The sequence below is a fragment of the Haliotis cracherodii genome, unplaced genomic scaffold (genome assembly GCF_022045235.1).
Source record: "Haliotis cracherodii isolate W230 unplaced genomic scaffold, xgHalCrac1.p SCAF_4, whole genome shotgun sequence".
NCBI classification, from domain to species: Eukaryota; Metazoa; Mollusca; class Gastropoda; order Lepetellida; family Haliotidae; genus Haliotis; species Haliotis cracherodii.
In genome coordinates, this window is record NW_027266297.1 from 46,962,651 (window position 1) to 46,974,929 (window position 12,279).

A 12,279-nucleotide genomic window follows, 5' to 3' on the forward strand; every position below is an offset into this window, starting at 1 on the left:
GAAGGTCAGTTACGTGGTTCGATGCTCATGATGTCAATCAGGTGGAACGATGTGGAATAGTGTCAATCACTGGATTATCTGGTTATTTACAGAACGCCGTCATATAACAACAAATGATAGCCTTTTGTTGTCCAGACAACAGCTGTGTCAACACTGCAGTGTTTTCTTGTATACTGACACACTATGAAAACGAATAGTGGAATGTGGGAAATAATTCAACTATGAAATGTCAGAAAACAAAGAAATTGGTATGTGGTAGTGAGGCTCAAGGGCATTCAACATTGTAATCCTTATTCACCTGGACATACGCTTCCAGATATTTGTTACTGATCAAGAGTCAAAATCCACTATGTGTTTTCAAAGTGTTCCAGTATATATACTTATCAAGCACCAGGACAAGGAACATCGTCGGTCAGTGAAGGGTATTCAGCAGCATAGCCCTGAAAAGCGAAGTGAACAAGTCTGTACTGTCACCGTGGATTTTACAAGTCAAAGGCACTTCGCAGTTTTCAGAACATTTAATAATCACAGAGAGTGGAGATTCCGGCTCTTTACGTTTCCAGGTCGTGGCTGTTCGCGTGTAAGTATATATGAATTGCTGAACGGCAGATTTAAATTACACACATTTAAGATGATGACGTCGAATTTCCGCGTATATTTTGCCCAATTTTACGAGTAACTAGATCTTAATATTACACAGAATTGATAGTTACCGTTATGGTATACCGTCAAGTATATATTTTAGGTCATGTGTATGAAATAATAAATATTACATACCTGTGGGACTAATTTTACTCATTTAACCTGCATGTATGACATGAAAATGACATGAAAACCAAGTTTGTTATCACCCGTTCGTTCACCTGAAATACCTAGTTTTTGATTGGGTATCTTTGTTTCCAAAATACTCTATCCCATTTATAGAGGGTGATGGTATAGTAAAAGAAAAATAAGGTAATCGAAGCCGGACTAGACAATCCTGTGAGTGATGTTACGCTCAGCCTGACCACCCGTTCCATTTAGTCCCCTCTTATGACCAGCATAGGTTGCTAGAGACCAACACTAACACGGAATCCCCGCGGGTTCTCAACTTACTCGCCTCGCTACACAACTAGCAGTGGGGTGCACATTCTACATCAGGGACCATAAGTTGTAAAAATAATTGTATTTATTAAAACAAACCACTGTGCAATATTTTCTTGTGAGGTGGGGTGAGGTGAGGTGATGTGAAATGAGGTTTAACGTCGCGTTCAAGAATATTGCACTTATTTTGCGACGAGTATGAACGTGTGTGTGGCTGCTTGTACTAGTCCGGACTAATGCCGATTTTACACTGCTAGCCCACTGAGATACCATGCCACAGTTTAACATGAAAACCCCATTAAACACAGTATACTGACTCCGAACCAACCACTTCTTGATTTAGCCACTTAATGCCAAGTGCCAGGCAGGATAACAACAAGTACCATATTTTACCGTCTTCGGACATGACGTCAATACTCTCTTGTACATATAAACATAACACGTCAACGCCAGAGAATAACACGTCTCGATTACCTGCCGAAACAGATTCCATTGGGCAGAAAAGGCAAAATAGGAATGAAATGTATGTGAATGGATCACTGACAATTTGAATCACTTGACCACCTACATGAATATTGTCAAAAGGCATCCCCACCCCTCCAAAAAGAACAAAAAGAAGAGAAACTTAAAACAATTAGAAATAAAAATGCACTTTGAAATGGTAAATCCTTGTTATGTCTTCTGGCACTGATAATTACATTTGTCCTGCAAAGTTTCATAGCCTGCCGGGACGATAATTTCTACACGTCTACGCGTGCATGGTATGCATGGTACAGACACACATGGTGAATATCCCTAAATGTGTAACGATGTGGACTTCCCAGTTTAAGATAAAGGTATTCTATGTTGCTCCACGCGTAACTGAATGTTCTTCGACGATGGCGTAATGTCAGAGATGAAAAAGGCAGTAACAACCTTTGTTACATCTGCCAATGACAGTTTCAGATCCAGTTTTTCATGCATCTTCTCGATGCAAGGGCGTTAACGGACTATAAAAGTCCAGTTTAAACAAGACTTTTATAGTAAGCTAAAGCCCTTGCCTCGGGAAGATGGTTTTCTTGGTGAAGCTGTAGAGAAACGTTCGTTGCAGCAAAAGCAGACGGGCTTCGAAAGAATAAACGATCGTCTCAACATCTCAAAAGTTAATTTTTATTTACAAATCTACATATCAATCACTACAACTGGAAATAGCGCTTTCTCTTGTCGCTAGCATGGTGTAGTTACTGGAATGATCCAAATACAGATAAGGTGTGTCAACTGAAATAGCAAAACACAACAAAAGGAACCATGACTGATGAGAAGTCTCGAGCTCATCTTGTATATTACGTCTCAATCTTGGCGCGAACTGACATTCACGGTTACATCTTTGTAGGTTATCTATCACTCTGAAAGTTATACAAGGTCAGAAGAAAACTACAGGCTAGGATCGAATGTCAACTGACATGAATGATATCCTCAATAGTTAAAGAAGGAAAGTTATGAATATGTACCTTGGGTCCATATGGTGTACTTCAGAACAGTTAATCTGCAAAAGGAGAATGCTGTCCAAGTATATTTCTATTTATGTAGAAGATTGTGTTCTAATACAGTTTGGCAAGGCCATGTGAAGGTTACATAGTAATGGTTACTCAAAGCGATCGCCATCGCCTTGCGATTGACCACCAATTTCACGTTAACAAACTGTGGTAACTGTTATGGAACGGTCAATATAATTAAAGAAATAGATCATGAATTAACAGGGTAATAAATGTTCATAAAATACGTCATGGTGGGGCATAAGACGCCTATGCGTCTCTTGTGATCATATGCTTGCCATCGGTTCCTGTCTCATATGTGCGCGAGTTAAGCCTTACCCATTACCTTATACACTTGACACCTTGCATGTTTTCTCCGTGTCACAAGCCTAGCAATGCGTTACACTGAGTTATGCAAATGTAGCTGCTACAGCAATGATGACGACGACAATAATAACAATTACTATCCCTGCCACAATCAGCATACATCTCCGTGACCTCTTCCGGTGTCTCTTGGCTTGTCTCAGTTTGGTATTCCCTTCTTCCACATGTGTCGCGGTCTGTGTCATGTTCGATTCTATGTTGTCCAGCTTCTCACCCTGGTCGTGAATAAGCACACTCATGTCTTTAAACAGCTGGTTCACATCAAACACATTCTTCTCCAATGCGAGAATATCTTTTTGTCTGTCCTCTATTTGGCGAAGCTGAGACGCTGCGTCCTGCGTGTCCGAGATGAAGTTTTGCGTGAATGCATTATAATTATCTTTCTGAAGAATTTCGTTCACTTCGTCGTCGCTTATGTTGTTAGTTCCTTTAGTCACCTCAAGTTGTGAACGCATCCTCTTCTTCATCTTGTCCATATAATCTGCCTGAATTTTGAAAAACGCATTGGTGTAAGCCGCGAGCGTATTCGTCAGTCGGTTCAGCTGGTGAGTTCCCACCCTCTGTAGAGCAGTAGACCCGTCGGATCCCGTCTCCTGCTCAAGGACTCGAAGTTTTTGCCTAGCCTCACTAGATACCTAGAGGGCACACAGAGACAGTGTTATATTTTCCATCATTGCAACAAAGTAAAGCATTTAGAGAACAATTAAAGAAAACGGGCAACATGCAGACTGTACCTGTTCCGCGAGAACCAAATATCAAGGTTTGGCGATCGCATCCTCGATATGTTCAATCCATTCTGTCATAACATATACATATCATTTTCCCTTCCGCCCAGCCCTATCTGTAATGCAAAAGCCCAAAATGAAGCAAGTTTAGATTTTCCTCAGGTGCGGGTCTGAATCTCCCGCCTTACTGGGGTTCCTTTTCAATTTAAATGAAGTCTTTGCTTCTATCAAAATTATTTATTTTCAGAGATTAAGTGTTAGTCTTAATTCACCATCACAGCTTCCTTTCGGAAGTGGCATCACCATCTCCATATCAGGCCCTCATATCTTTTCAAATGAAAAGAAGTATTTATCGGAATTAAAGTAAGCAATATCATGTGTATGGTTACCAAGTGGAAAGGAATAGTTTCAAATGCGAAATCCAGTAACTATATATGGTCGTAACAGGGGTTCTCATTGGAAACACCACACAGCCACTATTAGAACCGACAGCCTCGGCAACCGAATACACTCGGTCATATCCGTTAAATTCCGCATTTCGCCCAACTACATCAATACTTATTGGTATTACTTATACTAATTATTGATATTACAGGGCTAATAAAAAATTCTGTCACTCAATGTAACCAGTAAGGAATTCGTCTGTGGCTGATTGGCACTTAAACAATAATATTAATTTATATGTATTTCATTAACAAATACCATAAACAGATCCTGATGTGTGTGTGTTTTGGCTACCACACAGTTGCCAAGATTGCTGGGATCTGGGCGGATGGGAGAGATGTCAGACAACCTCAGCGAGTTCAGAGACCCTTCCTGACTATACTGCCCATTTATTTGCGATAACTGTTACAAGAACTTCTTTGATAGGCATTTGGCATTAGGCATAAGATTTATGGATGAACAACTTCTTTATTACAATTAAGAGCGACGATTCGGTGTAGGTTCTAACACTGTTATCAAGCAAGTGAAAACACGTCTTCTACTTCAGATAACAAATTCTGATGCAGATGAATACTAGTTGCTCAATGCCATGGATGCTACGCTTATAAGTCAAGACTTCAATCAGACTAACCAAAAGAAAATACGTCGCTTGCCGCTTATTTCTTTATCGCCGAAAGTGTTCAGTGTTGCCAGTTAACTACCATTGGCTTTTGACGGATATTCCGCTGCATATGACCGAGTTTCCCATAGCGGTTGAGCACGTTTTGTTTGTTTGTTTGTTTCTTGTTTAACGCCACACTCGCCAATATTCCGGCTACATGACGGCGGTCAGTAAATAATCAAGTCTGGACAAGCAAATCCAGTGATTGATATCATGAGCACCGATCCAAACAATTGTACGGTGCACCAACAAAGTCAGCGAGTCTGACCACCGGATCCCGTAAGTCGCCTCTCACGACAGCATGGTATTCCGCTAACGACCGCTGTCAAATTCGATAGTGCTTCTATTCACAACGCCTTTTATTCAAATAGATAGGAGGACCTGCATATCTCTTATCACAAAATTCCGACAGGAGGTGTCTCTCGCAGGCGGGTGTAACGTGATGGGATGGCATTTTTTCGCGCCCTGACATTAGAATCAGACTTAAAAAGAAGCTATGGTGGCGAGAATCCGAGATATTTTTCATATAAGAAAGGTGATATAAGACACTGGATAATCGATGATGTGGCGATCGATATGCACTAAACATTAATGAGACGGAAAGAAACAGATCTGTTAAACTTTAAACATGATCTAATCCATGTTCACCCAAAGTCAATAATAACACACGCCACACTATCATGAATGTTATTACTTAAAAGTTATCTCCTGTTAATATGATTGACTTAAAGACTTGATAAATAGCGTAACCTGGAATTTACTATGGGTACAAGTTAGTCTCCAATCAAATATATCCAAATCACATATCAGCATTAAAAATCAGATATAAAAAAGATCCCCATTAACACTAAGGCGGCAGATCTGACTAGTTTATAAATGGCTTTCAAAATCTAAGAGGGGACTAACGGGATCCTTGGTGATCAGGCTCACTGATTTGGTTGATGCATATCATCGTATCCCAATTGTTTATATCGATGATCATGATGCCAACCAATGGATTGTCTGGTCCAGATTCGATTATTTACAGACTGCCATCATATAACTGGAATGTCGGAGTGTGGCGTTAAACAAGAGTCAAACAAACAAAGCCTTCAAAAGAATAACAACCCTAAGGATGCTTTGTACAGTTGGATCACCCCACGGCAAATTCTTCCTTTGTTATCATGACAGTATTTTGTACATGAATTTGAACATCCATGTTAGTAAAAGACATGTCCAAAATAGTCCCAGAACTGTTAAACTAGATTGACTAAACGAGGGTACACTTAATGTAACAACTATGTACAGCATATTACTGGTGAGCCAGTGACCATGAACCACGCACCTCATATCCATCTGGACCCGTCAAACTTCGGGGTAGAATAGGTCTTCAGAAACCCATGCTTGCCGTAAAAGGAGACTTGTCGGATCGGGTGGTCATGCTCGTTGACTTGGTTGATGCATGTCATCGTATCCCAATTGCGTGGATCGATGTTCATGATATCAATCACTGGATTGTCTGGTCCAGACTCGATTATTTACAAACCACCGTCATATAGCTGGAATATTGGTGAGTGCGGCGTTAAACAACAAACAAACAATCTCCAGTCTACATGCAAGTGCCATATGTGAACCCACTGTCTGTGTAATTTGGGTATGAGATGCTTAATTTGGGGTTTCACACTTTGTCATGTTCTTCGAGCCTGATGTCAACCTACACCATGCACGTTCATAATGTGCCTGGACTGTGCGAGAACCTTCAGTTAACATCACTCAACTGTTCAAAGGTTTCATATAGCATTGCTCAAAACCTAGTTTCTTTCAACTATCATTTGAAACACGACACACCTTTTCGGGGCACTTTAAGTATGAAAGGAGTAGAAATTGCGGTCTGATTTTCATATGATCAAAGACGAAGTTGTTTGAAAACAAAACGTACAGGTAGTATAATTATCAGGTAGTATAATTATCAGGTGGTAACGAGCAGTATTGTCAATCACACATCCAAACATGTTACACAATGCAAATTGACTAGATCCCACAACAATATAGCTTCCTAACAGATCAATACCGGAAACAGCCGCCATGATTGCATTAATTACTACAGGTACATTATGTGTATAGGTAGCCCACCTGTTGAACATGGTTAACAATCTGGTCATATTTGTACACGTCCGCCTTGTCACAGAATGGGGAGCTGAGTATGCGTTTCTGAAGATCTTCCATTTCCTTCACATTTCTATTAATTGTTGTCAGATTTCCCTCGATGTTCCGAACTTGTTCTTGAAGCCCTTCCATGTCGTCCGCCACCTTAGATTTCTTTTTTGTCTTCATTTTATCCTTATCAACGGTCTTAGCTCCCTTCTGACCTGCTTGTAGCTCTGCCAATCGGTCCTTTACCGCCGCCATATCACAATACTCTCCTATGAAATAACACTCTGTATCGTACGGTCTCCGCTTGAGATTGTATGCCGCTGTACGTGTTGATCAGGGAAGTCCCATCTGGGAGATTCCACTCAACGGGGGGGGTATAGTTGGATAAGTGAGCAATAACTTGTCTCGTTTTGCATAATAGAAACAACTAGACAGATGACATATAATAGCGTTACTTGAATTGACGTGAAGCTGTTGTATAATAAATAGTTTACACCCGTTACAAGCATTATTATAGCTGTTTATTACTTTTCTTGCTGATATACATAATAGACTCGTCGGTTTCTAAAAATAGAACTCAGGCCACCTCCGCGTCTGACTCAGTGCGTTGACAGTCGATCTAATTACAGCATATGGCTCAAGGAATCAACAAGCTTTTAAGGGCGTGTGTTGATGTTTTTCTTGTTTTCTATGATGACACTGTATACATGTGTGATTGCAAATATCTGTGGTGTATAAATGCGTACATATTTAATCATTAGATGTTGCTATCTTACTGAACAATCACATATGTACATTCTCATCCGCGCATGAATCATAGCACGATAATTATAAGAGGCGCTATATATTTATACTTTATGTCGCAATGTGGTTGAACCAATGTTGAGGCAACGTTAGATTATAATTTTTTTTATTTTTTAAGGTGACAACTTTGGGAGCCTGGGATATATATGCGTGTGTATAAATAACCATTGTTTAACCAATATGATTAATAGTTTGTCTTTATTGCCCATGTTTATAATTTCTGGTGTCCCCCACCGTGATATTGCTGGAATATTGCCTATGCGGCGTAAAACCATACTCACTCACTCACTCACTCATCCCATATTTATATATAACCATACGAATCACACGTGCAAGAAGGATCGCCTGCGCTCTGCAATTGTTGATGTTATACCACCCTTGCGTCATACTATTTGCGCTGCGGGGAAGTAGGCATTAACTTCCCCAGATAGACTTATTTGGGTGAAACCCGAGCCTTGCATCACACTTATATATTATCCACACCCGTTGTTTCCAAGAACACGTAGACAAACGTGGTTTTAGCGACCAATATAATTTATAACGTCATGAGCAACGATATATACACTTATTGTAACAATGAATTTATATAATTTGACGTCACCAATACTGACGATCGCTTCGCAAATAAACAACAACATATGACCCAGTCAGCACTAAGCCAAAATAATAATCCCCAGTGAAACTTAATGAATATAGTTTCATGGATATCAGTGTACCTATTGATATTAAATAGACGCCAAATGGGATAGAGATATCAGGGAAATTAACTCTTCATACAGCAGCGTCCCTTCCTGATTCGCATTGATTATGAGGTACCCAAGTGTTCAACTTCTACAAACAATGTGACTTTGGTCCTTTCCTCCCGGACTATGCTGACCATGACGCTGTGTGCATGGCATTACCGGAATACTAAACACTCAAACTTAACGCACCTCGGCTACTCACGAACCGCCATAATACTCCGTTACTAACGATACGATACCAAAGAATGAAATGAAACACTGCGTTTTGTCGATCTACAGGCGAGATCTGTAGATCATGAATTAAGTGATATGCCTACGTGTGTTAACAGCATATGGACACGTCGCAGAACATACCTGAATATTGTCAGATAATTTTTCAAAGAGTGGTTAAAATGTCAATATTGTTAAATATTTGACGATGTGCAGTATATACATGTGCACATTATAGCCTTTGCGTCCAAACCACCCACTGCACGAAACGTGTGTAGCGGTGACATTGATTTGGAATTGCATAATCTTTTATTTACTTATTTTTTAAAAGTTTCATAGCAGCACTATTTGCTATTGACACAAAGAGTTCAATGTCGAAAACCCCCTATGGATTGTTTCACTCAAACGATCCACAGCCGAATAGGCCCAAACCCGACCCAAGTTCATCACGAAAACATACATCCAAGAAAACTACATATATTTGTGTTCCTTTTATTAATTTTTTCAATTCATGGTAAAAATATACAATATTTAATATCAATTTTTCACTGATAATAGTTACAGAAATATATTCATTCAAAGTAAAGCTATCAAAGTTCGCGTTAACTATAGTAAACATTTGTATCATTAAGTCAACTAAATAACATATTTATCCTACACAATTACAAATATATGTATTTAATTTGCGAATTTAAGATTCTCATGATTGTGGGTTAGTAAGTTGTCACATGCCCTAAAGCTGAACATTTCGTATTCGAGTTCGTACGGAATGTCTGTCCGTGGTGAATTACTTTTTAGCCCCGACTTTGGGCCAAGCAAAATTATATTTGTCAATGAAACTTGCAAACCGGTAATCGGGCGAAAAGTCAGTAGTCGTTGGTGATGCCTTATAATTAAGATTTCAAAATGAATAATTAACACTGACAACACCAGGTCGTTGACAGACAGCATCAATATTTCTGAAAAAAAAAAACCCCAACTATTGGAGTTATCTCCCTTTGTTGCTCTCACTGCTATTTCGGTAGATATGGTTGCAACATGGAGAAGTTGAAACTCGGTCATTGGGACACAAACTGTGAGGATTTCTGTGTTTAATACCTTGTATATTTCAGACGGAATATTTCATCGGATAGAATATGAACAGGTTATATCCTTAGAACTATTATATGAGACAAACAATGGATATTAGTGAGGACAACGTTCAAATGCTTCGGGACATGGGGTTTCCGTGCGAATCCGAAGTTAGGAGGGCACTCCGTATGGCCAAAAACGACCTGAACGAGGCAGTTGCCATCCTCGCAAATGATCACCCATCGTCGTCGTACGACACACTAGATGACGTTGAAATGAAAGATGTGCACCGACGAAGCACACACACCCAGGTGTATGGACCCCATCTACCACCCGCCTACGACGAGGTAGTGGAATCCCAGGTGAGTTCTTCAATCATTGGATCAAGCGGCGGTGTATCACGCCCAACTCTTGACAGATGAAACTGAACAGGTCTCATTTACCTGACGCCAAAGTAGGTGCAGATATGTTCAGAGCATAACGATATAACAGTTGAAATTTCGAATGTTGAGAATGTGTTGTAAGTATCTGTATGGACACGATGCTGTCCCGAACCCTTGCTATTTCCACGTTAATCACAAGCGGTTGCAGGACTTTCGTACCTCAAATGTAATCCAACTCATTGCATTACTGTGTTGAATTGCGTGCTTAGAATTGCGTGGCAAACATGTTTGAATAGAATAACTGGATGCCTAAAATAACTGTAACAGGAAGTTATGCATCTGTTCTAATAATTATGTACCATGGTGTAAATTAGGCAACCTGATTTCTATATGCTCATGTGCTTACATTCATTTGTCATAGCATCATCCTTTGTTGTCACACCTACCAATGTTATCCCACTCATGTATGCCTTTGTTGTTATTGTTAATCCTCTACTGTTAATCCTCCACTTGCTATATATATTCTGCACTATGTCCCTCATTCAGTCTTGCTTGACAACGGTATAAGGATCTATACCGAAACATCGCTTTTTACAGTATTAAAGAAGTTGTTATCCATAAAATTGTGTCTATCTTGTCATCCGCCAACTTCTAAGTAATGCCTATCAAACAAGACATGTATAATTTACGCCAACTAAGCCCCCATCATATGGTTTCTTTAAGTGACACCAGCTTGCTTCTTGCATGTTTGGAAGTGTAACTGCTTTGTCTCTTTCCTGGCAAAAAAATCAACCGTGAACTTAATCCAACAAGTCAAACATGAAAGTAGGATGGTTTGCCAATGTTGACAAACAAGGATATTTATTGACATGATTCAGAAAATGGAAGGGCATACTTTGGTAGTGTTAATATATAGAAATGATATGAAAAAAGGATTTACGTGAAACATATGTCTATATCACATGTACAGGTGTTTCTGATAGTTTGAGTACACTTTGATCATCCTCAGAAGTTAATTTAACTATTTCAATCTATGGTTGATGTTTTCAACTTATATTACATTATTTGTGTGCAATAAATTAAGTCAGTTTTGTAGGTTGTAATGAAATAATTAAAAAAGAAGTTTTCATTTTGTTATTTTTTTTTATTCCTCCTTCCTTCATTCAGTGACAATGACATTGTAAGTATACATGTAATCCCGGTTCGCCCCTATTATGTTTCTAGGTTTGTCTCGTGGGTTTCACCGAAGTGGTAAACGTCTGAGACCTGCATCACTTCGGGCTTTCCTCCCACATTAAGCTGACACGCCGCGATATAACTTGAATACTGTTAAAAGCGGCGTTAAACCAAACTCACTCACTCACTCACAATACTGGCTTACATTATAATAACAAAGGGCATCTTAGCAATAATGTCGGCAAAGCAATATGGCATTATTAAAACACAAAGCCATAGCCACCAGGGGTGTGATTCTCCAAGTCTGCATCAGACATCGTTGTTGCACAGTGGTACATCGTTGAAAGCCATCAACATGATCTCGGTTTTATCGGCCCTGACATGGGTACAATGTCACACACAGAGTAACATCATAGATACATGTGCAGGAGGCAACAAATAGGGCTGTTTCAACACCAAATTACAAACTCCACTGCCCTTCTACAACAATCACAAGTGTTTTAAAATGCTTTGCCGATAAGCTACCTACTATCAAGGAAACACAAAAGCTTCTCGCTTGGATCAGTCAGTCAGATCATAAGCTGTACATTCAATTGCATATCAAGCAATTCACTCAAGTGAAAGCCCCTTACCTCAAGTCAAGTCTATTTGCACCTAATATACTGATCAACAGATAAAAGCCTAAACTCCATATTCAAACATACATCAGCACATATAACAATATCATACTGATAAGGCTGAAACTTTGTGTAAGTAATAAATAAATTTAGTTTAATCTGCACCCAACTTTGGTCATTGTTGACGATGTCACAGATATTTAAGTATTCTCTCATCTTGGTTACCTGCTTAAGCAGCTTTACAATGTTTACAGACCCATGAACAGGTGAAGATCCAGTGTGGAATAGGTCTTCAGCAATCCATGCTTGCTGTAAAAGGCGACTAGGCTTG

General features: G+C 39.5%; 2 protein-coding genes across 6 annotated transcripts in view; one reads left to right on the forward strand and one right to left on the reverse strand.

Annotated features, from left to right (window-relative positions):
• Positions 1–366: 366 nt before the first annotated feature.
• LOC139478447 (syntaxin-1A-like) lies at positions 367–7,300 on the reverse strand. 3 transcript variants are annotated; one of them, XR_011654306.1, is made up of 3 exons: positions 6,924–7,300; positions 2,574–3,616; positions 367–440 (listed from the first exon to the last, which is right to left on the reverse strand). XR_011654306.1 is itself a non-coding variant. In XM_071260910.1 (2 exons), the coding sequence occupies exons 1-2, from the start codon at positions 7,197–7,199 to the stop codon at positions 3,008–3,010; spliced, it is 885 nt and encodes a 294-aa protein (XP_071117011.1). In that variant the 5' UTR covers positions 7,200–7,300; the 3' UTR covers positions 2,271–3,007. The 3 variants fall into 3 exon arrangements, 1 of the variants encoding a protein (XP_071117011.1); XR_011654307.1 differs by lacking the exon at positions 367–440 and adding an exon at positions 2,303–2,340; XM_071260910.1 differs by lacking the exon at positions 367–440 and having other exon boundaries at positions 2,271–3,616.
• Positions 7,301–9,737: 2,437 nt separating this feature from the next.
• LOC139478445 (ubiquitin carboxyl-terminal hydrolase 24-like) overlaps positions 9,738–12,279 on the forward strand; it is a 213,002-nt gene continuing 210,460 nt past the window's right edge. For all 3 annotated transcript variants that reach the window (XM_071260905.1, XM_071260906.1, XM_071260907.1), the window contains exon 1: positions 9,738–10,134. In XM_071260905.1, the coding sequence (XP_071117006.1) occupies positions 9,868–10,134 (267 nt within the window). In that variant the 5' untranslated portion in view covers positions 9,738–9,867. The remainder of the gene's footprint in view (positions 10,135–12,279) is intronic.

Bases quoted from the DNA above. Each gene is read 5' to 3' on its own strand.
- LOC139478447 (XM_071260910.1), bottom strand. From the start codon at position 7,199: ATGGCGGCGGTAAAGGACCGATTGGCAGAGCTACAAGCAGGTCAGAAG. The intron at 3,617-6,923 runs GTGGGCTACCTA...TGTGCCCTCTAG, and splicing joins TTGTTAACCATGTTCAACAG to GTATCTAGTGAGGCTAGGCA.